At 41.8% G+C, this 27437-nt stretch overlaps 2 protein-coding genes and 1 long non-coding RNA gene across 5 annotated transcripts; 2 read left to right on the top strand and 1 right to left on the bottom strand.

Annotated features, from left to right (window-relative positions):
• The first annotated feature begins 347 nt into the window (after window positions 1–347).
• On the top strand, window positions 348–11611 carry LOC129365911 (GRAM domain-containing protein 2B). 2 transcript variants are annotated; one of them, XM_055039462.1, is made up of 14 exons: window positions 348–516; window positions 2008–2130; window positions 3084–3171; window positions 3470–3539; window positions 3719–3822; window positions 4630–4725; window positions 4851–4922; window positions 5278–5367; window positions 5824–5926; window positions 6686–6820; window positions 7128–7203; window positions 9340–9444; window positions 10053–10137; window positions 10850–11611. In XM_055039462.1, exons 1-14 carry the CDS (start codon window positions 428–430, stop codon window positions 10889–10891), a joined length of 1278 nt encoding a protein of 425 aa, XP_054895437.1. In that variant the 5' UTR covers window positions 348–427; the 3' UTR covers window positions 10892–11611. The 2 variants fall into 2 exon arrangements, with proteins under 2 accessions (XP_054895437.1, XP_054895436.1); XM_055039461.1 differs by having other exon boundaries at window positions 6683–6820.
• Window positions 3024–3795, bottom strand: LOC129365921 (uncharacterized). Its single transcript, XR_008606566.1, has 2 exons — window positions 3709–3795; window positions 3024–3208 (listed from the first exon to the last, which is right to left on the bottom strand). It is a non-coding gene; the product is annotated as an uncharacterized LOC129365921 (long non-coding RNA).
• Window positions 11612–13062: 1451 nt separating the features above from the next.
• LOC129366069 (solute carrier family 12 member 2-like) lies at window positions 13063–27284 on the top strand. Of its 2 annotated transcripts, none has more exons than XM_055039656.1 (26): window positions 13063–13930; window positions 15226–15348; window positions 15431–15506; window positions 15621–15716; window positions 15971–16110; window positions 16195–16305; window positions 16847–16955; window positions 17043–17170; window positions 17356–17440; window positions 17969–18117; window positions 20965–21072; window positions 21765–21888; window positions 21967–22068; window positions 22140–22295; window positions 22985–23084; window positions 23158–23269; window positions 23345–23485; window positions 23575–23681; window positions 24346–24425; window positions 24593–24733; window positions 24813–24926; window positions 25111–25222; window positions 25292–25378; window positions 25662–25797; window positions 25880–25947; window positions 26832–27284. In XM_055039656.1, the coding sequence occupies exons 1-26, from the start codon at window positions 13490–13492 to the stop codon at window positions 26965–26967; spliced, it is 3282 nt and encodes a 1093-aa protein (XP_054895631.1). In that variant the 5' UTR covers window positions 13063–13489; the 3' UTR covers window positions 26968–27284. The 2 variants fall into 2 exon arrangements, with proteins under 2 accessions (XP_054895631.1, XP_054895630.1); XM_055039655.1 differs by having other exon boundaries at window positions 13064–13930; window positions 24807–24926.
• Window positions 27285–27437: the final 153 nt, after the last annotated feature.

Below are 27437 nucleotides of genomic sequence, written 5' to 3'. Positions count from 1 at the left end.
CAAAATTTCTCAGATTAATCTCAACATTTCGGAGATTTTGTAGCAAACTTTTCACTTTTGGAGCTCAGAAACTTTCCTGTTTTTTTCTAGAAAATATAAAAAGTTTTTTGGCAGTTGCTTTTTTCTGTCAGTGACTTGAGGTCCAGATTTCAGCCTGTTTGTGTGAATCGTTTTGTTGTTGCTGTCTTTGGAGGAGCTGCGTTTCTCCTCTGCACCTCCAGGATCCACTTTTTAAAAAGATGAAGCTTTAGTTTCCAAACACTGCAGGGTGAAATGTCACAGATCAAAGGTTTAAACACACACACACATTTACACACCACCTCATCCTGCAGTCTGATTGGCCGGGACACGTGAGACGGAGGGGGTGCAGGTACAGCCGCGGCTCACCTTACGTCTCGGCGGCAGGAAGCGGGACGTCCAGGCTGAGATGACGGAGGAATGCGTGGAGCCGCAGACGTCTCAGGAGGATGTCAGGACGAGCAGCAGAGGATCCGCCAAGCAGGGCCCAGATTATCAGTGAGTCCAGGACAGCAGAGGAACAGCTGATGGTCTGTTATTACCTCTGGTTCACAGCGTGGAGATGACTGCCAGTGTGGAGAATCCATTTGGAAAGTAACGTTGGAGTAGAAGCTGCATGATGGAAAGTGAACCAAGACTTTCACTGTGGAGGTTCTTGCAGGAAAGATCCTGATTTTGATCTAAATTTACATTTTGTAAATTGAATGTCTTTGATAAAGACATTAATATAACATTAACATTATTATGATAACTCAGCAGCTTAAAAACTTCTTTTTACAAATTGAAAAAAAAAATGCATGTTGCAAACTTTGCCAGTTCAGTTTGGTGCAGAAAGTTCTCATAGTTTTACATTTTGTTGCATCAATTCAAGTTATTTATTGTGAGTTACAGTAAAAACAATTCGTATGTAAAGACATTTTACCTGCATTCCAGTTTAAATTCCAGTTATCATTCAAACTGGTAAAAACAAACAAACAAAACCTGAGAAAACCAGTCGATGCATGGAGCTGCTGACTGAGCAACAGGATTAGATTAACATGTTAATTCTGCAACAATCTCTCATTGTGAACAAAGCCTGTGGAGATAGTAGGAAGGAAATCTCCCTGCCAACAGAAAACACTGGAATACAAACACATTTTACTATTGTTGCATGAACTGACGATCCATTGAAAAGCAGCAGCAGCATCAGGGAGTTCAGGCTGAGCGCAGCAACAGAACCATCCGGTCGGTCCAACAGAGTCGGGCCGCCGCCAGGGCAGAGCTGAGCCGGCGGCGGGTTAGGGTTATACGGTTATAACCTTAACCCTTATTTTTACTTCCTTTTTCTTTATTTGGCTATTTAATATTTTATTAGTTTTTTCTGTGGCTTTTTTTACTTTTTCATTCTTTGTTTTGTTCTTCATTCCGTTTTTTAGATTGTTCTTTTTTTTATTCTTTTTTGTTTTATTAGTCTTTTAAACCTCTGGGGACCAAACCGTCCTCCAGGTGGAACCTCTTCCACGACCATCTGTGGCTTTTCCAGCAGAGCAAAGATCAGATGGAAATCTGATCTATGAAAGTTCAACACTAAAAATTTGTACTTTTAAGTGTAAAATTTGTAAAATTTGTAGAAAAAAATAAAAGATTTTGAAAGTCAAGACATTTTAAAATATAGAAAATCCTCAGAAAACAACATTGATGTCATAAAAACACCTCAGATAAAAACTAAATAAGCTGAAAAACCTGCTGAGGAACAAAACCGTTTTGCTCTGAGTGTCTTAAACATGATTCAGGAGGATCCACTCTGAGGGTTCATGTTGCAGCTGCTAGTCGCTGCCAGGCCAGTGAATTATTCATGCAGCTGATCGGCTGCGGGTAAACCTGAGGCCACGCCCCTAAATGAGCTACCTGTACAAAGATAAATCTTAAAATGGGCCCCGGCTGATTGGGGAGTTGAAATAGACATGAACAGGTTACTATTTTCTGCTTTTATTGTTTGTTTATGTCCAGTTCTGATGATGAGGATGAGATGAAGGAGCATCAGAAAATCAGCAGGATGGTTGGAGAATCTCTGCAGGCTGCAGATCAGGAGCAACTGGAGCCGTCAGGCAGGAAGAAACCGCAGCTGGTCAGGTATCCACCACTACATTACATTTTATTTTATTTCATTAAACCGTCAAGGATCCTCAATATTACAAAATTATATTTATATCTAAATTCTTCTAGTTTTCATTCATTTTTTCTCTTTTTTCTCTGCAGCCACAGCTTAAATTTGCCACCTGTGGGAAAAAGAAAGTATTTTCTTATCTTATAAAAACATAAAATAATCATAAATTCATTTACATAAAAAATGCTTTCAGTGCTAATAGCACACAGCTTGTTCATGTAACGTTTTTATGTTAAACAGAATTTTGAATATCAAGGTGAAGCCTAAAAATCCATCTGGCACTGGAATCAAAAAATCTGTTACTTTGTTTAAAATGCAGAAGATCAGATTTTTGCTCACTGAATGTATTAATTTTATTATTTTATGCCTCAACAGGAGGGAAACCTGGGAACTGAACCCGACAACCATTAGCATCCACAGTGTTAGCATCATAGCATGTTGGCTAAGTTATATTTTAGCATATTTGCATCAAAATATGGAAAAGATGGACTGAAAGAAATGTTCTGAAAGGCTGAAGTCATGAGCAGTTAGCCAGGTTAGCGCTGCAGGAGATCAACATAAATATGACTTAGGCAATAATGCTAATTGGCTAGCATGTTGATGCTACACCAACTGAGCCTAAAGCAGTAATCATAAACAGTTATTAGCATAAGCTAATGCTAAGATGGCCAAATATTTCAAAGTTATAACAAACACTAAAGGTCGCGTTGGCTAACGAGCAGCTAGCTCATTAGCACAGATGTGCCCAACACTCCATATTGGAATTATGTTCATGTGTATTTAAAGTAGAGACATTTTATTTAAACCTATAAACCACATTAGCAGTAAATTAGCAGTGCTGGAAGTGAAGAGTCACGTATGGAGGAATAAATCTGTATTTTTTATTTTGGGTGATAATTCTCCCTGTTGATCCATGCAGGTCAAAAACTTTAGACAACTCCATGCTGACTGAGGTCCAGATCGACCCGGAGTCCAAGATAGACAGGAAGAGGTTCCACTACAGCCAGGTGAGTCCGATCACCAATTGATTGGTTCCGTCCAGGCCTGCAATCAATAACTGGATTTCAACACAGTGACTGTAATTAGACAGTTACAAGAAAATGTAGAGATATATTTCAGTTTTTGATAAAAAATATTTTAAATTTCTGTTATTTTTATGTTTTTCTTCCAGTTTTCCATCTCAGTGATGTTTATTTTTTTCATTTTTTGTTTATTTTTCTGTAATTTCTGGTTTTTCTCAGTGAGTTTAGGCAGGAAGCTGCTCGGTCAGCTCTCAGCTGCTCTCTGGTTTTCTTTGTGCTGCAGATTTCCAAGAGCAACTGTCAGTACCATAAAATATTTAAGGAGATCAGCAAAGAGGAGCAGCTCCGACAGAGTGAGTCTGAACGGTCACAACTCTCTGCTCCACCTTAAATGAACCTTAAATCAGAGCTGAACGCCTGATTCCACTTTATTGACCCAGGATGATGAGAAACAGCTGAAATATCCCCGTTTTAAAAATCATATTATATATAAAGCTGCTCAGCTGCTACTGAGTCTCTCACCTGCCTGCAGGTTACACCTGCGCCCTGCAGAAAGACATCCTGTACCAGGGCCGGATGTTCGTCTCCGATCACTGGATCTGCTTCCACTCCAAGGTTTTTGGCAAAGACACCAAGGTACCACACACACACACACACACACACACACACACACACACACACACACACACACACACACACACACACACACACACACACACAGACCCACTCACACACACACACACACACACAGAGACACACACACACACACACACACACACACACACACACACACACACACACACACACACACCCATACACACACACACACACACACACACACACGCACACACACACACACAAACACACAGACATGAGCAGTTAGCCTCAAACAGTAAAAAAAAATTTACCTCCAAAAATTCTTCAGTGCCAAAATTAAAGCTCATTTCTGCAAAATAATTTAAAAATCAAAAACATTTAACATAAAATGAATGAATAAATGTTCACCCCCTTTACAGCATGTCCAGCTAAAGCTACACAGAGAGAGTTCTGGAGTGGCCTAGTCAAAGCCCTGGTCTGTTCTCAGCTGTTTCCTACCAACAGTTTAGCAGGAAGAAAAACTGTCTGACTGATCCACAGACTCCCTGCTGGGACGGCAGATACTAAACACTGGAACGGCGTAAATATTTATGAAAACGCCTGAATATTAGAGCTTCAGTGTCAATTTGACTTTATAGGGTTTTTGTTATTTCTGTCAAAAAAAGCTAAATTTTGTTGATTATGATAAAGAGTAAAAGTTCCCAAGCTTCATTCATATGAAACAGGAGAAAAATTAAATCATATATATTCTGTTACATGTTGATTCGAGTAAATCTGACATAAATTCAAATGTTTTAAAATCCCTGAAGTTTCATTGTGGATTAGCTGAAATAGTTTTGATTTCAGATTGTCATCCCAGTGATGTCCATCACCAACATCAAAAAGACCAAAACCGCCATCCTGCTGCCAAACGCTCTGGTCATCGCCACCACCAACGACAGAGTGAGAAATCAAACGCACCCCAGCAGCTCACTTCCTGTTCAATAACCGATAATCGATCGATAATCAGCTGACACTGATCATCAGCTGGCTGTGGGTGAGCAGAGTTTCTCTTTCTGTTGCCACAGTACCTGTTCGTCTCCTTCCTGTCCAGAGACAACACCTTCAAGTTCCTGACGTCAGTCTGTCTCCACCTGGAGGTGAGGAGCAGTACTGCATGTTTTAAGAGAGTGAGGGAGATTAGCAGGTTAGCTTCAGTTTTCAGTTTTCATTTTATGTCAGTTTTTTATTGTTGCTTCAACTGAAATCCAGCAAAAGAGGAATACTTTATACATTTATTTTTAGTGAAATATTCATTCATGGAATATTCACAACTGAAAGACTTTGAAACGAGCTAGAAATTAAAAACTAGATTCTAATCAGGACAGATCATTTAAAGTGGCAGCAGGAAATTATTATTTTAAAAAGTTTGTTTTTTATATATATCTCATTAAAACATCAAATCTGAGCCGTAATGATTGAACCTGCAGCTTCTGGTTGTGTTGATGTTCACAGGGCAGGAGTCCGTGCAGCAGCCCGGTTCCTTCCTCAGCCCCACACAGCTTCAGAGGTCAGAGGTCGCCGCTGTTGACCCCCTTTCCGATGGTGAGTTCACGGTCACAAAATGACTCAGCATTTTACAGCCTGACCTGTGGAAGGTCACAGAGGGAATCACTGGCAGGCCTGTTTGGTGTCCGGTTTATTGTAGTGCAGTAGATGACCGGTTCAAACCAGTTCAAACCAGTTCAAACCAGTTATCCAAAATTACCAGACGTAAGTCACAAAAGGAATTTCATGATTGTTATTACAATCTTATTCTCATATGACTTTTATTACAACTTTTTTCATATATTAATTCCTTTGTCGTATTACAGCTTTATTCTGATAATATCATAATTTTATTGTTTTATTATTATGATTTTATTTTGGTAATTCACTGAATTCTCTTAAACTGGCTTTAATACTCAGGAATCGAACCAGGGACCTTCCTGCTGAGGACAGTTTTGTGCATATTTGTGTTGTGAGGCCTGAGGATGAGGACGATGTGTAATTTTCCTGCAGAATAATTTATTGGACCTGGATGGAGCCGTGAGGCAGAGACGGCAGGAGCTGGAGGAAAACAGCAGCTCCGACTCTCCGGCCCCAGACTACGATAAGATGGCCGGTACCCTCCAGTCTGTCTGTTTACATTACACATTACCCAGCATTCATTGCACACATGCAGCGTGACGCTCTAAAACTAAAACATAAACAACAAACAGCAGAAATCGGTGGTGAAGTTGGACGGAGTCGCTGGGCGAAGCTTTGAACGCCTGATGAATCTGATACACCAAACATTTTGGAAATGTTGAAAATATTAAATAAATAATAGAAACGTAGCCCAGAAGCATCATATCGTTTAGGAACAGCAGGGGGCCCAGGATGCAGCCCTGAGGGACACCACAAGTCATTAAATAAAAAATATGAAATCTTCTCAAGTTATTTTGATTTAAAAGTAGAATTTAAATGAAAACTGTTAGGATTATTTATGACTGAGAAGAAACAGTAACAGTATTTTTAAATAGTAACTTGGATCTTTAATATTCGCAGGAATATTTGACTTTCCGTCTGAAAACATTTATTACTGAATATTTTAATGTTCAAACACCAAATGTACCTTAAAATGCATTAACACGCAGCGATTTCTATGGAAACCGTATTAGCACTCATGCAGCCAATCAGTGGCCAGGAAAATAAATGCTGCTCCTGGATTGGCTGGTTTAAAGCAAATGCAGGCCAGTAGAGTGTGAAGCCGCATCTAAATCTGCAAATTTTCCATCAATAATTTGAAGGAACATCTTTCATCACAGAAAAGGTGAATCTGCTGATAAGAAAGTTGTAGAAGAACAAAAACTGAAGTTTTAACCAGATCTTTTCCCAGCAGACTTGCCCATTCCTCACTTCCTGGGCCTGAAACAAAGCGGGAAGTCGGCTTCTCCGGAGCAGAAGCACAAAGTGAAGAAGCAGCATCAGAACCAGCAGAGCGCCACCAAGAGGCAGCGGAACTCGCTGCGGTCCAGTGAGTTCTGCTCACATGTCAACAACCCGGACGATTCTTCAGCTGATTCGTCCCTGAAAGGAATCAACAACATTAATTAAGTCTCGATGTTTGTGGTCAGCTGTGACCGATTTTATTACAAACAGATTAACAACAAGGACAAAACATTTCCAGAATTATTTTTGTTTTCGGTTGAATCTCATATTCCTAATTCTTCTTATTGATTGTGATATGTGATCGATTTAACTAGATTTCCATGCTTTCTGTGGCTAACAGTCATAATTAGTCAAATAATTTAAGAACTGAACGTGTTTTTGGTTGTTTCCAGGTTCAGAGGTCGTGTTCGACGGCAGAGTCATGAAAACCGTTTCTCTCAACACTCTGATGATTATCTACATGTTCCTGTAAGATTCAGCCCTTCATTTATTCAGATTAATATTTCACTGGTTTGTTTGCTAAACGTTCACACAGGGAGGATAATGCTGGGTCCCGTTGGTAAAGTTACAGAATTAACCTCTTCAAGTTTACATTTAGTTTACAAAACTCAATATTCAGCCGGCAAAACATTAAAATATATGACACCTGGTGGCTCTTCCCTTCATGGAAGACGCTAGTGGAATATCGTCTGTCCTGTCTGGATATCGAGCTATTAGCATGTTAGCAACAGGCTTCAGTCAGAGGCTTCCTCAGAGAATCTGAAGACTGACTGCTACTGGAGATCTTTCCAGTTCACATCATCACCGTCCACAACGACTCTGAAGATATTTGTTGTGCTCCAGAGTTTGTGGGTTCATGGTCCACTTACCATCCCCCTCTCTGTTCCTCTGTCCCTGTGTCCCCTCTGTCCCCTCTGTTCTCTCTGTTCCCTGTGTCCCCTCTGTTCCCTCTGTTCTCTCTGTTCCCTGTGTCCCCTCTGTTCCCTGTGTTCCCTCTGTCCCCTCTGTTCCCTTTGTTCTCTCTGTTCCCTGTGTTCCTTCTGTTCCCTGTCTTCCCTGTGTTCCCTCCATTCCCTCTGTCCCCTGTGTCCCCTCTGTTCTCTCTGTTCCCTGTGTCCCCTCTGTTCCCTGTGTTCTCTCTGTTCCCTGTGTTCCCTCTGTTCCCTCCATTCCCTCTGTCCCCTGTGTTCCCTCTGTCCCTGTGTCCCCTCTGTTCCCTGTGTCCCCTCTGTTCCCTGTGTTCCCTCCGTTCCCTGTATTCCCTCTGTTCCCTCTGTTCCCTGTGTTCCCTGTGTCCCCTCTGTTCTCTCTGTTCCCTGTGTCCCCTCTGTTCCCTGTGTTCTCTCTGTTCCCTCTGTCCCCTGTGTCCCCTCTGTCCCCTGTGTTCCCTCTGTCCCTCTGTTCCCTCTGTCCCCTGTGTTCCCTGTGTCCCCTCTGTTCCCTGTGTCCCTTCTGTTCCCTCTGTTCCCTGTGTCCCTCTGTTCCCTGTGTTCTCTCTGTTCCCTGTGTTCCCTCTGTCCCCTCTGTTCTCTCTGTTCCCTGTGTCCCCTCTGTTCTCTCTGTTCCCTGTGTCCCCTCTGTTCCCTGTATTCCCTCTGTTCCCTCTGTCCTCTGTTCTCTCTGTTCCCTGTGTCCCCTCTGTTCCCTCTGTTCTCTCTGTTCCCTGTGTCCCCTCTGTTCCCTGTATTCCCTCTGTTCCCTCTGTCCCCTCTGTTCTCTCTGTTCCCTGTGTCCCCTCTGTTCCCTGTGTCCCCTCTGTTCCCTGTATTCCCTCTGTCCCTCTGTTCCCTGTGTTCTCTCTGTTCCCTGTGTTCCCTCTGTTCCCTGTATTCCTTCTGTTCCCTGTCTTCCCTCTGTTCCCTCCATTCCCTCTGTCCCCTGTGTTCCCTCTGTTCCCTCTGTTCCCTGTGTCCCCTCTGTTCCTGTGTTCCCTCCATTCCCTCTGTCCCCTGTGTTCCCTCTGTCCCTGTGTCCCCTCTGTTCCCTGTGTTCCCTCCGTTCCCTGTATTCCCTCTGTTCCCTGTGTTCCCTCTGTTCCCTGTGTTCCCTCTGTTCCCTCTGTTCCCTGTGTTCCCTGTGTTCCCTCTGTTCCCTCTGTCCCCTGTGTCCCCTCTGTTCCCTGTGTTCCCTCTGTCCCCTGTGTCCCCTCTGTTCCCTCTGTCCCCTGTGTTCCCTCTGTCCCCTGTGTTCCCTGTGTCCCCTCTGTTCCCTCTGTTCCCTGTGTCCCCTCTGTTCCCTGTGTTCTCTCTGTTCCCTCTGTCCCCTGTGTTCCCTCTGTCCCCTGTGTCCCCTCTGTTCCCTCTGTCCCTCTGTTCCCTCTGTCCCTGTGTTCCCTCTGTTCCCTGTGTTCCCTCTGTTCCCTGTGTTCCCTCTGTTCCCTGTGTCCCCTCTGTTCCCTGTGTTCCCTCCATTCCCTCTGTCCCTGTGTCCCCTCTGTTCCCTCTGTCCCTGTGTTCCCTGTGTCCCTGTGTTCCCTCTGTCCCCTGTGTTCCCTGTGTCCCTGTGTTCCCTGTGTCCCCTCTGTTCCCTCTGTTCCCTCTGTCCCCTGTGTTCCCTCTGTCCCCTCTGTTCCCTCTGTCCCCTGTGTTCCCTCTGTTCCCTCAGGGTCTGCGTTCTGGTCCTGTCTTCCTGCTATCTGACCTTCAGGATCGTTTCTCTGGAACAGAAACTCTCGACGCTCGGCTCCATCAGCGACTTCACGCATCACGAGTGAGATTCATTCTCTAGCTTAAATGTGTAGAAAAGACTTTGGATGATTTGGAAAACTTTGTAGGTTTTAGCTGAGATCTGTGTTTAAAATAAGGGAACTGCATTTTACCAACATATTTCTTAACATGACTGATCTGCATTCAGTGTTTCTGTCACATGACCAAACAAACCAGACGAAACAAACAGGAAATACATTTTGGCTTGTTGACGTTGTCCCAGTTCTACTTATCAGACCGGTACCGGTGCTGATATCGGACCGATACTAGCGTCAGTATCGGTCCGATAAATTATGCTTCCCTACATTTGGTTTGCATTAATTTTGACTCTGGGCGACTTCTGGTGCCAAGAGAAGTCCAGAAATCTTTAACTGCAGATATTTGCTGATGTATGCAGAATTTTCCGGAGGATTCCCACATTCATCTGTGTGTGTGTGTGTGTGTGTGTGTGTGTGTGTGTGTGTGTGTGTGTGTCTGTGTGTGTGTGTGTGTCTGTGTGTGTGTGTGTGTGTCTCTGTGTGTGTGTGTGTGTGTGTGTGTGTGTGTGTGTGTGTGTGTGTGTGTGTGTGTGTGTGTGTGTGTGCGTACGTGTGTGTGTGTGTGTTTTCCTAGAAGCAGTTTTCTTTCTGGGAGTCCTGATCTGAACACTGAGCTCTTCTCTGAACTGCTGACCATCAACCTGCTGAAACTGGAGAAGGTTTGTCTTCCTGATCTCATTAAAACTCGTCGTTTCTTGATGATTAACAGGTTCTGATCGTCTGCAGGATCAAATTCAGAAAGTTTCCCAGAAATCAGCGGATCATCACTGGAAACCACAGATCTTCTGCTTCTCTTGTATATTTTGCTTTTCTTTCTTTTAAACAATCCACAAAATTCTCCTTTAATCTCTGGAAAGTTTTATTCATCCAACTCACAGACAGAACTGCATGAGGAGAAAAAGCAGGCAGGTTTTTCAGAGAAAGTTCTCTGATTGGCAATAATCAAACATTCCTCATCATTGATCTGACCAGAGAAACATGGAGCTGCGAGGCGAAATCCTCATCTTGTGTTTCTGAGAAACATCAACGTTTCAGGCTGAAGCTCAAGATTGCTTCTAAAGTTACACTGTGAAAAAATCACAGCAGTAATTTGGATTATTTAGTCTTTCATAAGGAGAAAAGTAAATATCACAGTTTAAAGCTAAATATTTAACTTCACACTACAGATTTAGGTCCAAACTAAACAATATTTAGTTTCCTCTAACTAAATATCTATAAGGTTCCTTTAAACCTTACAGATTAACTTTGTTCATAAAATATTTAATTGAATATTTTACATCATAACTTTTTGTGCTCATGCTGATCGTATCAATAATCCAGTCTAACCTGCATGAATCCAATCACTCACTATGTTTATATGTCTGTTTTCAGGTCCAGAAGAATCTGCAGAAGCTGCTGGAAGAAGCTGCTTGACTGAACTGGGAACCAGTATGAGCTGCTGACAGCTTTGTACATAAACTGTGAATATTTAATTTATTCTATGCAGGCAGTAAAACGGGAACCCGCTGCAGCTGCGGCCTGAGAAATTAATCAAACTGCAAACTGATCGATTTTCTTCATGCTGGCAGTGAAACTGACGCCTACTTGTAGAAACAAACAGTGACGTCGCCCTCTACCTGCAGCGAGCGTATCTGCAGCTCAGAACCAAACTGGAGCAATGGAAACATCTCACAGGCTTTGACTAGGCCAAAACACATCTTCACAGGTGGAGCTGCTGGTGGGAACCAGTAGCTGCGTTTCCGTTACAAATGTAGTTGAACTGTGTTGGTGTCACACTGATGTCGAAAAACAGCTTAGAAATTAAAATCAAGCATAAATAAGTTTGATCCTGTAATAATGGCAGCAAACAAACATGTTTTAACCTCAGTTTATTTCAATTTGGAAACTTGCATGCATATGCATTTCAAATGATTTAAAATTTAAGACTGAATGTGAACATGTTGTGATTTATTAAATCTAATGAGAAGTAAAGGCTATTTTGGAAAAATAAACTCATTTTGGGAAATAATTATCTATTTTCTGAATAAATGTTCATTTTTGCTGTAATTTTGTCATTTCTCTCTTTTAAACATTTTTATTTCACTGCTTTCGGAAGCAGAACTGGCAGATTTTTTTACTGAAGCTTAAATTAAAAGTTTTTCACCCTGTTGGATGTTTTTCTGTTTTTATTGTTTTTAATCATAATCAACAAAGTTTGGCTTTTTGTCAACAAAAAATTTCTAAAAACCTTTTATGTCAAAATTCAAACTGGGTTCTATAAAAAGAGGATTAAAATATTAAACATGACTTCAGTATGTAGAAGAATAAATGTTTTACTAACACAAAAGATAAAACATCCAGTTGTGTGAAAGTTTTAAAGCAGTTAAATATACAACCACTTATCTTTATTCATGAATTATTTGGGTTTTTTGTCCATTTTTAACTTCATGTTTTCGTTTCATCGTTTGCTGCTTCTTGAACTGATAAGAGTTAAAAACTGGTGACAAGAAGCTGCTGAAGTATCTTGAAGAAATTGATTAGATTAATAATTTAATTTGATCTGATTGAAAACAATAAGGATAAAGTGGCTCGTTAAGCTGATGAAGTCCCCTGGATGATTAACAGGTTTCATTGTCAGTTTCCTGACTGGAGGTTTCTGTTGATCCTCGGCTGTTTGAGGAGAATTGCCCTGAAAAGATTGTGATTCTTTTCAGGGTCAACAGATGATGATCCGTTTCTGCTGGAGAATATTTAACCTGAGGCGATGCATAAACACTTTACTAAAACAAACAATAAAAACCTGGGTTCCTTTATTCTCCTTATTTTAATTTGACAATCTGGTCAATTACTGACAGAAACAAATCTGCTGTGTAACAACTTAAAAGAAAAAATTCTACATATAATTAATAATTTCTCTATACCTTTCAAATCAAAATAAATTTTAAAAAATGGAGCGGGTGAAGAAAAAAGCTTAACAATTTGCAGATGTTAAGGTTTTATGTCATTAAGGATGTTAAAGTTTGGTAATAAAATAAAAGTAGTTTAAAGTTGTTTCCATATTTTCTGAAGGATTTTGATCTTCCAGACATTTTTCTGCAGGAATATTAAAACTTTTTGACCTGGAAAACTAAATATTCATAATTTCTTAAAATCTAAAACATGTCTTCAAGAGGGAGATGACAGAACAAGATGGAATATAAAAATGTTCTTCATCCTATTTGTTATTCTGGCTTTAAAACTTTTGACTTTTAACAGAAATTTGACTCTGAATCTTCCCTGCAGTTCCACTTTGAACCGCCAGGTGTCGCTGTTTGACGGTTCGCCGTGTTTAATCAGCAGCTGTTTCAATCTGAACAGAAACTAAATGAAACTGCAGCAGAAACTTGAACCGTTTCAGGATAATAATGTGTTAGATCCGCTCAGTGATGAAACGGCTGTGAATGCCGTGATGCCGCTGCGCGCAGGTTTGCGCCTGCTGGGTTTGTTGTTCAGTGTTTGGCGCAGAAAGCGGCTGTTGTTCTCTGTATGCTAATCGGATCTGAGTGAATGTCTCAGTGTGTCGCCGATAACAAATGGCTTTGTGTCAAACACAGCTGCGCACCAAACCTAAAGAATATGTCAAATATTCTCATTTCTACTGGTTTCAAAGGTTCAAAGTAAAACGTGTTGAATTCAGGTTCATTTTGTTTTCTGCATTATGTAAGTTTGTTTTACTTTGATTGTTCTGGTGCGTAATGGCCCTCATCCTCTTCAGGCCTCCCGCAGCGCAGAGGGAGGAGGAGACGCTCATCTCACTAAAGGCTTGATTCATCATGTGACGGAGGAAAACGCAGAGTTGCGGCAGTTTGGTGTCCTTTACGCACAGACTGCGCATCTCCGCTGTGCGTCCTGGCGCGTCCACCCGGAGCTCAGCAGGAGAGAAAACATTGTTTCTAGATCGGTTCCATATCGGGTTCCTGTTTCCACTCAGCTTGTAGGACGAGATGTCTGAGAAGTGACGGGTCCAGTTCGGGGCAGCAGAACTTTTGAATCATGTCGGACAGGAAACCGTCGCTGAGAGCCGGCGGCTCCGCGCAGAGCCGCTTCCAGGTGGACGTGGTGACCGAGGGTTCCTCCTCCTCCTCCCCCTCCGCGGCTCCGGCCCCGGCTCCGGCTCCAGAGGAGTCCAAGGGCCGCTTCAAGGTGGTGGGCTTCATGGACCCGGGCCTGGGCCCCGCCGGGGACATCGGGGCCCCGCCGGACGTCTTCCACGAGCCGGACACGGCAAAGAGCGACTCCGTGAGCCTCCACTCCACGGGCACCGGCCAGACCCACATCTCCGACTCCCACTCCAACACCTACTACATGCGGACCTTCGGACACAACACCATCGACGCGGTACCGAACATCGAGTTCTACCGGCAGACCGCGGCGCCGTTCGGGGAGAAAATGACCAGACCGTCGCTGTCGGAGCTGCACGACGAGCTCGATAAAGTAAAGCAACCAGTTTATGTTCAAAGTCACGTTAGTTGGTGGGAAAACTCGGATAAGTTATCAGAATCAGGATGTGGGTTTGTTTTTTGTCCCTTATCCTTTTCCGTACATTTGACTTTATTTGCACAGAAAGTCGAATGAAGTGAAAAACTAAAATATTAGTTTTGACCTGATAAATTATTGATGAAAAAATAACAAAGGTAATCAAAACTGTGGCAAAGAGCTCTGCAGAAGCTCAGTGGCCCACAGCATCACGGGTCCTCCACCTTCTCCCTTTGTTTCAGACTCAGCTGCTGATAAAAAGCTTGTTCATCTGATCCCGTCAGAGACTGTTGTCCTCTTTTTCTCTTTGCTGCATTTTTCTATCAGGCTGACAAACATGGAGCCTCGTTTAACCGTCAGGTTCTTCACTAACGTTTCAATCGACTGTTGATACTGGAGGAAATAAAGGCGCCGGGTTTGTTCTAGTCAAGGCTTCAACAAACAGGCTCATTTCTACTGGATACATGTGTTTAGATAGACATTTACAAAAATCAGCATTTACAGTCAATCTGTAAAAACATCAAAACATGACTGACCGTCAAAAGCAGTGAAAACTCTTTCCTTTGTGGTTTTAGTTCACATGCTCTGTAATTAGATCCAAATCTTTATTAGAATAAACTGGACATCTTTTTTGTTCTACAGGGCCCCCGGCCCCTCAGAGCCCCCAACTAGAACCGTCCGTGCTGTAAACGTGGAGGCCCCAGAGGGTCAACAGAACCAAACAGCCAGGAAACTCTGCTCTAGATTCTGTTTTTAAACCTTAATCATTTTTCACTTTTTAAAACTTCTCAGACATCAATAAATGGTTCCTCAGAAATTAACTTTTTTTTTTTTTTTAATCTCACAATTTCTAAGTAGTTTCTTTTCAAGCTCAGAAATTTTCACTTTTTTTCAGAAAATGTCTGAGATTATTCTCAAAACTCCCATTTTCTAACAAATTTTCTTCTTCTGAAAATTTGCAAAAGTTCAAAATGTCTTAAGTTTATTTCCTGTTTTGTTTTGAACATTTCTGAGGTTAATCTCACAATTTCAACTTTTCAAAGTTTTTCTCAAAAAATCCTCAGATTAATAGAATTTATGAGTTTTTTCTTGTAAATTTCTGAGATTAATCTCAAAATTTCTGAGTGTTTTGGTTGAAATTTGCTCTTTTTTTCTTCCAATAATGATCCTGATGCGTCATCCTACCAACGAACCGCTGAAGATGTTGACCTCATCAAACAAATGTTGACCTCATTTCGTCCTTCTGTCTCCAGGAGCCGTTTGAGGACGGCCTGGTCAACGGCGAGGAGCCGTCGGCAGCCGAGGAGGCGGCGGCGTTGATGGCGAAGGAGGCGAAGGGAGGAGCGGTGAAGTTCGGCTGGATGAAGGGCGTCCTGGTGGGTGATGAGCGACGGAGCCTCAGATACTCTGAGCGTTTGCAGCAGTCAGGCTTTGCTAACCTGTAGAAACGTGTTCCAGGTGCGCTGCATGCTGAACATCTGGGGGGTGATGCTGTTCATCAGGATGTCCTGGATCGTCGGTCAGGCTGGAATCGGTGGGTGACAAACGGAGTTAAAGTTTGGTTTTTATTCTCAGGTCTGATCAAAACGTTGTTGGATGGAAGTGAAGGAGCTTTTTGTTCAGATTTTCATGTGTTTTTGTGAACCAGGACTCACCATCGCCATCATCCTCATGGCCACTCTGGTCACCACCATCACCGGCCTGTCCACCTCCGCTATAGCAACAAACGGCTTCGTACGCGGAGGTGAGGAACCCGGAGGAAAACCTCAGACTCAGAAACATTCAGTTTTAACTGAGATGAAACATGAATTTTTCTCTCATTTTAAGACTAAAATAAATAAGACCTGCATGACGGAGCATGCAGGTCTTATATAATATTAGACTAAATATTATCAGACAAAATATTGTAAAAATTGTTGCTATAAACATTAATAAAACCCATAAGGTTTAATTTGTGCAGCAGTTTTGGTCATCTATGTGTGTTGGTGCTTATTTGAGGTGGAGCGTACTACCTGATCTCCAGAAGTCTGGGTCCAGAGTTCGGCGGCTCCATCGGCCTCATCTTCGCCTTCGCCAACGCCGTGGCGGTGGCCATGTACGTCGTGGGTTTTGCTGAGACGGTCGTCGAGATGCTCAGTGTAAGAGCTTCATGAAACGTTTTAAACCTGTCTGTGATGAAGGTTCGGCCTAAACTGAAACATTTTCCTGCCGCGTTGCTGCAGGACGTCGACGCCCTGATGACCGATGAGCTGAACGACATTCGCATCGTCGGGACGCTGACCGTCATCCTGCTGCTGGGAATCTCTGTAGCGGGGATGGAGTGGGAGGCCAAGGTGACAAACAAACAAGACAGTTTGGTTATTGAAAACGATGAACCAAAGTCATTAGTTTTTGCAGGAACATGTTTTATTGTCTTCATGTCTGACAGTCATTCTCATACAGGATGAGGATTTGAGAAAGTTTTGTTTGTGACTTAAATTAAGTTTTATATCTATTTCTTTTGGGTTTACGCATCACAAACTCTTTAAGTCGTAGGTCCAGGTTCTAGAGCAAATATCCTATTAAGTTTCTAATAAGACAAAACTCATTTGTCTTAATTATTTTGAGTCATTAATTCCTTCATTAATGACTCATTAATAAGTCATGTTCATTCATAAGACAGGAAAAGTGTTTTGTCACAAATGAAATAAAATTAATGACTTATTATTATTTGAATTATAACAAGCTCAGTAATTTTGCTGTAAAATTATTTGTCTTATTTTAAGTGCAACAAGATATTTGCATGAGAAACGGAATAAAAATCCTTGGTAATATTTTGAGTTTGCAGAACTTTCTGTTCCTGCAGTTCTGTATTTTGTTGTCTGGATCCTTCAGGCCCAGATCGTCCTCTTGGTCATCCTGCTGGCGGCCATCGCTAACTACTTCCTCGGCACTTTCATCCCGGTGGACAACAAGGAGCCCAAAGGATTCTTTGGTTACCACAGTAAGTTTGCATCCTACATGCAAACCGTCCTCTGAAATCGTTTCTCCAGATTTTATTTGACTCTTTTTCAACCGTCCTGTTTCTCAGCTGCCATCCTCTTTGAGAACTTCGGTCCAGATTTCAGAGAAGAAGAGACGTTTTTCTCCGTGTTTGCGATTTTCTTCCCTGCTGCCACTGGGATCCTGGCAGGAGCCAACATCTCCGGTGACCTCGCTGTGCGTTTTTACCGCATAAAATAAATATATCATCAGTTTAAATAGACATTTTAGGTCTTTCTGTCAAATGAAATGTCTGGTGTTCCTCAGGGCTCTGTGTTGGGATGAATCAACCTGTTTTCTCTGGTTTTGTTTTCATAAAATAATGAAATTAAAAGTGAATATTTCCATTTCTCTGACGTTAGGACCCTCAGTCTGCCATCCCTAAAGGAACCCTGCTGGCCATCCTCATCACAGGCCTCACCTACGTGGCTGTCGCCGTTTCTGCAGGTTCATTTAAATATACATCATTTTATTTTAGCTACAACCGAGCTAATGTTCAGCTAATGTAAACAATTATTACATTAAAGCCTGTCACAATAAGCATCAGTCAATTAACTGCATGCTAAATTAAAATGAGCTCCAATTTGATGAATATCTTATTAAATGTAATTTTGCTTAGAAAACATATAATCCATATTATTTATGGTTTAGATTGTGTGAAGTTATTATTTCCATTTTACTTATTGTATCTGATTATTTAATTTCAGATTTTTGAAATGGCTTCCATTTGCATTGTTGTGTCCTTATTAGAGTTTTCTTGCATTACTATAAAAATATCCATATATTACATGAAAATGGTCTCAAAACAACAATATCATTTATTGCAACAACGTCTGGGACAATTCATTTGTATATTTTGTTTTATATTTTTTTAACTCTTTTGGTTTAAAAATCAAAGTTAAATTCAAATGAAATGAGCCTTTAAGGCCGAGTCGAGGCTTTTGCTCCACCAGTGAAGTTCCTGCTGTTTCTCAGGTTCCTGCATTGTGAGAGACGCCACTGGTGACCACAACGACACGGTGAGCGACACGGTGAACTGCACCGACGCCGCCTGTACGCTGGGCTACGACTTCTCCATCTGCAAGGAGGGAGGCTGCCAGTTCGGCCTGATGAACGACTTCCAGGTAGAAACACCTGAAGTTCCTCCATTTTAACCCAGTTAATTGGTGTAATTACCTCATGGCAGCCTGGACTGTGGATGGTGACATTAGCATCTGTGTTGCTGCTACATGTTTAGCATTGATGCTACTTTAGGCTTGAATAGCTTAGCTAGTAGGCTAATTCCGTTTAGCACAACTTTAACGCAGCAACAGTCTGTTCCACGTCCATCAGATCGGTTTCAGAGGCAGAAATCAACCCGCAGTGCGCCAAAGGAAGCAGCTTGTGCGTCACATTTAAGGTCCCACCAGAAACACAGGAATACGAAGGTTCCGGTTGGGATAAAAAGCGATTAATTACATAAACCTTTTTTTAAAAACAATCTACGTGACTGATTAATCAAAATTAATCGATTAATCACGTCCATAATAAAAACATTAAAACATGATCAACATACAATGTTATTCTGTAATAAAATCTGGGCATCACATCTATCTTATCAGAGATTCAGACAGAAACCAGTTATAAAGTCTCACACAAATAATATAATAAATTAGAATAAAAAGCCACAATTAATGAAACTGTTTCTGTAGATTTTTTTCCCTTTTTAATGTCCTGTTTTCTGTGTGTTTCAAGCTGTTACACTCAAAAATTAACAGCAATATTTGGGGTTATTTATCCTGTTATGACAACAAAAACTAATTCATTTTCAAAGCCAAATTTTCATCATGTACTTTCAAATTAAAATGAGGAAGCTGAGTGCTTATAGTTGCTGAGAAGCAGATATAATCACTAATCTTGTGGTAATTTTATGTTTTATGAGGACCACCACCTAACATGTTCCTCTGCCTTTCCTGTTTTGAAGAGCGGCTAAGATATTTGATATTTGAGGAAAGATGCAGGGAAGCTTGGGAATGTGTGTTACGTAAAGGCCAGAGAGCAACGTGCATCAACACCCACCGTCATTGTTTCTCTGGAGGCCCATCGCTCTCTGGCCGTGTCAGGACACAACACTGCTCCACTTCCCAGAGTCTAAAACACGTCACAGGCGTCCTCACGCCGTGCCGCCGACGTGCCACGCCGCCGCCGCGCCAGCACCAGGCCGCCATCATCATCACTTCTGCTGCTGCAGAAAACTCTGTGTTGGGTTTATTTTGTTCCCCAACCTGCAAAAATCAACCAAAGACACGAATTACTTTTCTGCAGAAAAGGGGAGAAGAGCCCGATGCGGAGAACCGCTGCCAAACGCTGTCTGAGGTCCAACTGCCTTTTATTATTATGTGAATACACAAAGAGGTTGGCTTTCTCACTCAGACATGCAAACAATTGACCAATACACTACAGGATGTTCTGGAGGTCTTTCGTTGATGTCCCATCATTGGGACACAATGATGACCACTCTCAGGATCCTTGATGTCCCATCCTTGGGACACAATGATGACCACTCTCAGGATCCTTGATGTCCCATCCTTGGGACACAATGATGACCACTCTCAGGATCCTTGATGTCCCATCCTTGGGACACAATGATGACCACTCTCAGGATCTTTGATGTCCCATCATTGGGACACAATGATGACCACTCTCAGGATCATTGATGTCCCATCCTTGGGACACAACTCTCAGGATACAGATAAAGATCATTGTGGCTCGTTAACACAGAAATGTGAGAGACTTGTCCAACCCTCAAGAGAAAATCCTAAAAGACAGTTAAGAATAAACAAATAAAAGAAAAGGAAAGAAAACAACACACAGAATAATATGAAAACATAACCATCCAATATAAAAGTAAATGAACTAAGATATTAATTTTCCTAACACTCTGCCATAACTTAATCTGGTTAGAAGGTGTTGGAGTGATGCTGAGGGAGTGCAGATGCCCTTAGACTGTGTGTGTGTGTGTGTGTGTGTGTGTGTGTGTGTGTGTGTGTGTGTGTGTGTGTGTGTGTGTGTGTGTTAGAAACAGATCAGTTCTCAGCATCATGCAGAGAGCCGTACAGCGATAATGGCCTCTGTTGTTCTGGGTCACAAGATTGGTGCCGGTCGGACCTGAATGAGCGCATTATGGCCGCCGCCTGCGCTCACTTCCAACCCGCTGACACTGATCTCACTGAGCGCGCTCCAACACACACCACGCTGCTGCTAATGTCACCACAGGATGGCTCCGAACTAAAACACACTCTGGAGTATCTGTCAGGGCCGGCCAAAGCCTTTTTGGGGCCCAAAGCAGATTTTCGTTCTGGGCCCCCGTCTCCCACCGTACCAACATGCTTCATCCTTTCTACGCTGCTCTGTATGTTTACCATCATCACTACCACAATTAGCATCATTTGTCAGTGTGATCATGGTCTTAACATGACTTTTAAATTCATCCTTATGAGAGCAGCAAACAATGCAGAATATTAAGCGTCATTTTATTTTAGTTATTTGTAAGTAACATCAGCTGATAAACATTAAATTTACTGTCAGTTAACAAGTTTGACATGTTATACGGGATTCATTTATCAGATGTGTACCAACTATAAAAACAACGTTCTTGTCTTGTATAATAGCATTTAGTTTGTATTATCCAATGTTATTTTCTATATATATATATTTCATTATGCTAGCTGGTGCTCTTTGGAGCCCCCTGGTGGTCCAGAGTCTAACTTGCACATGTCTTGGGCCGGCTCTGATCCCAGATATCTGGAGGCTTCAGCCTCTTACTGAATCTTTTTGTTTATGCAGCAACTTTTAGGTCTGATAATGAAAAAGAGAAATTCTGGATGAATAATAAATCATGTGTGTGTGTGTGTGGGTGTGTGTGTGTGTGTGTGTGTGTGTGTGTGTGTGTGTGTGTGTGTGCGTGTGTGTGTGTGTGTGTGTGTGTCCAGGTGATGAGTCTGGTGTCGTACTTCGGGCCGCTCATCACTGCAGGCATTTTTTCAGCTACTTTGTCTTCAGCTTTAGCTTCGCTGGTCAGCGCTCCCAAAGTCTTTCAGGTCAGATGATCATTTTTTATTTTATCCACAATTTGAGAGTTTTTTAAAATCCTTTTTATTATGTATATTTTATATGATTTTATTGTTTTTTTAGATGCAGGTTTTCATGGTGTTTAATATTTTATTTACATTTTGTATTGTTTTATGTTTATTATCATTTTGTTCCATCTAATTTTGTTTCGCCCCGTTTTACTTTTATTGTTTAAACTATTTAATGGAAATTTTATCTTTTTTTTATTTTCCAATTTTTTTCAGTTTTTAGTCATTTTGAAATAGTTTAGAAAAAAAACAAATGTTTTCAAATTCTTTCTATATTTTATTTTGCTTAATTTTACTGACATTTAATTCCTTTTTTTCTTTTGTTTATGTTAATATTTCACATTTACATTTTGTTCATATTTTTTGTATTTCACTTAATTTCAGTTTTTTTCCATCTCTGCTTTATATTATCAATATTTCACCAGAAAATGCCACCATTTCCCTGTAGCTCTGTTGTGCACTTTGACCTTTAAGAATTAGACTTTTATTTGATTATTTCATGACAATTAAAGCATAAAAATGGAGCAAATCAGGTGCAAATTTTCCCATCCTCATTTCCATTTTGTCTTTCCATATTTAGTTTCTTTCTAAATGAATGAATAACGTGAATAAAGGCCCAGATGTGTTTCTAACAGCAGCTGTTGGCTCTGCAGGCTCTCTGCAAGGACAACATCTATCCTGGTCTGGGGATTTTTGCGAAGGGTTACGGTAAAAACAACGAGCCTCTGCGCGGATACGTCCTGACCTTCTGCATCGGCCTCGCCTTCATCCTCATCGGTGGGCAGCAGAGCTTCATCCTCTCAGATAAAAACAGAATAAATGACTAAGCTGGTGAATCTGTTTGTGTCTGATCAGCCGAGCTGAACATCATCGCTCCCATCATCTCCAACTTCTTCCTGGCCTCTTATGCGCTCATCAACTTCTCCGTCTTCCATGCCTCCCTGGCCAACTCTCCAGGTTAAATCAGTAAATCAGACTTTTCTCCTGCAGGAATCGCTCTGGTGTGCTGATTTCCAGTTTGTCCACAGGGTGGCGCCCCAGCTTCAAGTACTACAACATGTGGGTTTCTCTGGCTGGGGCCGTCCTGTGCTGCGTGGTGATGTTTGTCATCAACTGGTGGGCCGCCCTGGTCACGCTGCTCATCATCCTCGCCCTCTACATCTACGTGGGATACAAGAAACCAGGTGAGAACGAGGCAAAACCACAGAAGAAGAACTGAAATATTCACCATCAGAGGGATCAAAAACCTCTCAAATGGTTTTTCCTACACTAAAAATATCATAAGCCCCAAATAATAAAACATCTCAGCATCATTTTAGAGGTTAGTTGGATGAAACATAAATACCATTAAATGGATTTATTTTTAAAACATGTAAAATTCTATATATTTTATTTTAACATGTATCCAGAGGTATGCATGTGTATGGAGGCCCAAAAGGGACAAATTTAAATGATACATTAATGCAACAAGAAATAGCTACATCAAATATAATATAATATGTAATCAGATAATTAAAAAGCTATCTTATAATAGCAGATGTAGATAACTAACTAAAAGTTAATTTAATTATTAAATACTTTCTGATCCTGCAGTGTCTCCATGACTAAAACTTGTTTTGCAGATAAATTGTATAAATTGATTCTTAAGGATTCTGTTTGCTCAAATTGTTTGCTCATTTTTGTGTAAATGTGTTTAATTCTGCAATATTAAGCCTAGCAGTGTCTCAGTGCTGCCCTCTATGGGTTGGATGCTGCAGTTGAATTTTCCTGCTGGTTGAAATCGGCTCTTTTCTCCCTGCACCTACTTTTTAAAATGTATTTCATCGCTGATATTTTTGCCTTGTATTGTTTTGGTTCCTGTTTTGCCCGGTAGATGTGAACTGGGGTTCGTCCACTCAGGCTCTGATCTACAACCAGGCTCTGACCCACTGCCTCAACCTGTCCAGTGTCGAGGACCACGTCAAGAACTTCAGGTTCTCCTCAAAAACTTGACAGATTCTGTTTTTCTGGTTTTTGGCTGTTTTTCCTGAATGCGTTCTCTTTCAGGCCGCAGAGTTTGGTTCTGGCCGGTTACCCAAACTCCCGCCCGGCGCTGCTGCAGTTGGTCCATTCATTCACCAAGAACGTCAGCCTCATGGTCTGCGGTCACGTCAGGACGGTGCGAACTGCACTCCGCCTGCAGGAACGCTTCATGCCACAGTTTCTCCAACCGTGTCTCCGTCTCCTCCTCCAGGTTTCCCGGCGGCCAAACGTCAAGGATCTCTCCCAGGACTACGTTCGGTGTCGACGGTGGCTGATTAAAAAACGGATCAAGGCTTTTTATTCTCCGGTTTTTGCAGACAACCTGAGGCAGGGGGCGCAGTTACTCCTCCAGGTATGAAGACTGGTCTCAGATCTGACATGAGAATTAAAACCTGTTCAGTTTAAATGAAAAGATTCTCCATGATGACCTCTTTGCTGCAGGCGGTTGGTTTGGGACGTCTGAAGCCCAACACGCTGGTCATGGGTTTCAAAACCAACTGGAGCGACGGAAACATGAGAGACGTGGAGAATTACATCAACACCATACAGTGAGGGCCGAAATGTAGCAATTTATATGTTGTAGTTTTAGAAATATCCGTCCTTTCATTTCCCCGATCCCAACAGGAAACACGGTTCCTCCAGACAGTTCCCTGAAAACAAAGAAAACATCCCAATCATTTACCTGAATCAACAGGCTCCCTTTGTATGGAGCGACATTAGTGCCAGGATTAAGATTACTGGGCCCCCAGTGGTGGGAACTTCCTACAGCTATTCCATAGATAGATATTGATCTGATTATTGACCAGCACTGGCAAATGAGAAGAAGAATACTGACTAGCATTAGCTTCAGAGAGACTAACTAGCTTTCCTAGGCTGGTCATCTGCTACATTACATTATGCTGTCCATTAGCATGATAAGCTAGCATTAGCCTTGGATGGCTTGCTTCATTGACAGATTTATCTTATAAGAGACTAATAAAGTATTTTATCTTTATATGAAAACATTAGCCTTGCATATGCTAACATCAGCTAGCATCCAGCAGGCTAATCTGGTCACCTGCATCTTGTACATCAAAGAGAGATGGTAGCTATCTATAAGCGTCATATGTTAGCGCGATGTTTCTGAACTCTGCCCTGAATGTTAGCCTCTGCTCAGATCTGCTGATGCCATGAATCTTTAGTGACTCAAAGTTTTGTGGTTAAACGTTGCAGCGATGCGTTCGACCTGCAGTTTGGGGTGGTGATCCTCAGGCTGATGGATGGACTGGACATCTCTCACATTCCAGGACAAGGTACCTCCGTGGTTTTACTGTCAGTTTTCAACGTCTGGCAACTTTATTTCCTCCATATTCATATCCTCAGTTCTTTGTGGCTTTTCCAAGAATATGAAACATAAAAAGAACTTCATTCAGTTTTAAATGTTAGGAAATGTCAGAAACAAAGGTGTTTTAATCTGTAGACGAGCTGCTGTCGCCCAGCGAGAAACCGCAGAAGGAAAGCAAAGATGTTCTGATTTCCATCAGTCCGCCTAAAGACTCGGACTCGGATTCCTGTCCATCCAAAACCCACAGCAACCAGAGCAGCCCGTTCATCATCAGAGGTAGAGAAAACCCTGAACTGCTGCTTTTCATCACTGATTATCACATTTAGGAGTTAAATATTTGACTGTGCAGCTACAGAGACCAAAAGTCCTCTGAGTCTGACTGACCAGCGTCTTCTGGAGAGCAGCCAGATGTTCAAGAAGAAACAGGGGAAGGGAACCATCGACGTCTGGTGGCTGTTTGACGACGGAGGTCAGATTTTAAAAATTACTCCACCAAACTTACGAGCCCAGAACCAGCGCAACTCTGTCAGGTTCTGTTTTCCATTTTCACTGCATGTTACTGAACCGTTCAGATGTTTCTTTAATCCTTTAAAACCAGAGAAGAAGAGAGGAAATCCTGCCAAAGTGAAAACAAGCCTTGTGTTTTCCTGCAGGTCTGACTCTGCTGATCCCCTACCTGCTGACCAACAGGAGCAAATGGGGCGACTGCAGGATCCGGGTCTTCATTGGCGGAAAGATCAACCGGATCGACCACGACCGCCGAGCGTGAGTGTCCGTCTGCTGCATTCTGGATGTCTGTCCCGATCGCTCCAACCTGCTGCTTCGTCTCCGCAGGATGGCCACGCTGCTCAGCAGGTTCAGAATCGACTTCTCTGACATCAACGTTCTCGGAGACATCAACGTGAAACCCAAAAAACACAAGTAAGACCCCAACGCCGTCTGCTCTCCGGTTTGACACCAAAACCTGATGGGTTTTAGACTCTGATTCAATGAAACTCAGCTGGTAAACATCTGCTACGAAACCAGGAGCTCAGAAAATATTAAATGTAAATCACCTGGTGGGGGAAACTATGCAGGCCCAGCCTGTTTCTTAAAAACTAATAAACCTCAGCAAAACCTTTTCATTTGGACACCAAATGTGGCTCAATATTTGACTGTGTTGTAGAGCCATAATTTGGAGATAACAGTGTCTTTGCTGTGGCAGTAAGCTGAGCTTTAAGGAGCTGATCGAGCCGTACCGGCTGAAGGAGGACGACATGGAGCAGGAGGCGGCAGAGAGGCTGAAGGCCCAGGAGCCCTGGAGGATCACCGACAACGAGCTGGAGCTCTACAAGGCCAAGGTTCAGTCCTCTACTCACACCGACCCCGATAAAAACCTGAACTCATGAGTGAAACAAAATGACCTTATGACCTCTCCTCCAGACCAACCGTCAGATCCGGCTGAACGAGCTGCTGAAGGAACACTCCAGCAGCGCCAAGCTAATCGTGGTGTAAGAACCATTTATTCCACTTGTTACAATAAACCTGATACCAGCGCAAAGCTAACACACCAATCATCAGTTCTGCTAGCGCTAAGGTGCTACAGCAACACAATATTTAGCAGGAGCTAATGCTAATGTGCTAACTTCAATTCATGTTATATCTGAACGTAAGCTACAACCTTTGAGCATCAATTTAATTTTTACATTTTCGAACTTAGCAAAAATGCTCAAAAATAAGTGAGGTCAGCTATTAGCACTTTAGTAAAATTTTATCAAAGCTTACAAAGCAGCCAAGTCAATTAGTGCTTTACGGTTTCTCTTCAAAAGCTAATTTAGTAGAAATAGAAACTAAATGAAAGATTTGCTCTACTGTTAGCGAAACTTTTAAAAAGTAAAACTAAGTAAATGTTTTTGAAAATGAACAAAAAACTGAAACTCAAATTCACTTTAACCTTCAAGCAAAGGCTCATAATACAGTCAAGGAAATTAGCAACTTGAGTTTCTCAGCAAAAACTAATTTAGTCTATTAGCTCTTTAGCTAAAATTTACAAAACAGCAAAGTATTTATCTGTAAAAATGTATTTAGGGGAAGCTAAGAGCACCACATGTTTTCAAAGTTTTCAAATGCTAAAGTGCTGAATGAAAAGTTAGCGTTGCTATTAGTGCATTAGCTGAAGTGCCCACAATGCTAATTGTGTTACAATGCTTTTATTATATCATATTTCAGCAGTAAAACAAGTCTGATTCTGCCTTCCTTAGCTCCATTTGAGAAGTTTTTGATGAATATAAACATGTGATTTCAAAGTTATATTTTTGGGATATTATAATCTTAAATTGCTCTAATATAAATTATTATTTTGTGTGTGTGTGTGTGTGTGTGTGTGTGTGAGCAGAAGCATGCCATTGGCCAGGAAGGGCACCGTGTCTAGCGCCCTCTACATGTGCTGGCTGGAAACGCTGTCCAAAGACCTTCCTCCGCTGCTGCTGGTCCGAGGGAACCACCAGAGCGTCCTCACCTTCTACTCATAACACACACACCAGCACCAGCATGGTGTGTGTCACCGTTTATTTATTTCACATTTACATCTGCACAGAAACAGAAACATGATGAGACTCCAGGTTTTTAAAGGTTTCCTCCCGTCGGCGTCATTTGCTCTCATTAACTTCTCTAATATCAAACTGTTTATATGTTTATATCATTTTAATTAATTATGGTCAACATTTAATGTGTTCAAATCCAGGTGATCAGTTATGTTTTATTCCTCTGGGTTTTTGTGTTGCCAGACATTGTTTTTCTTTTGCAATAATTTTGTAGGTGATTTTAATAAAATATTAACGAAACAGAAGTTTGGTTGATTTTTTTTTATATCTGGTTCTGAGGTTTTATAAAGACAGAGAAACATCAACTGTTCATATCTTGGTGCAATATAATAATGCAATAATGCTAATGGCTTCCCCAGCATGCAGCCCTGCAGTAACAGTGTTTGGCTCTTAAAGGG

The sequence above is a fragment of the Poeciliopsis prolifica genome, unplaced genomic scaffold (assembly GCF_027474105.1).
Source record: "Poeciliopsis prolifica strain line A6 unplaced genomic scaffold, Auburn_PproV2 SCAFFOLD014, whole genome shotgun sequence".
NCBI classification, from domain to species: domain Eukaryota; kingdom Metazoa; phylum Chordata; class Actinopteri; order Cyprinodontiformes; family Poeciliidae; genus Poeciliopsis; species Poeciliopsis prolifica.
The sequence above is the reverse complement of the archived record's forward strand: the minus strand, read 5'-3'. Positions and strand labels throughout refer to the sequence as shown.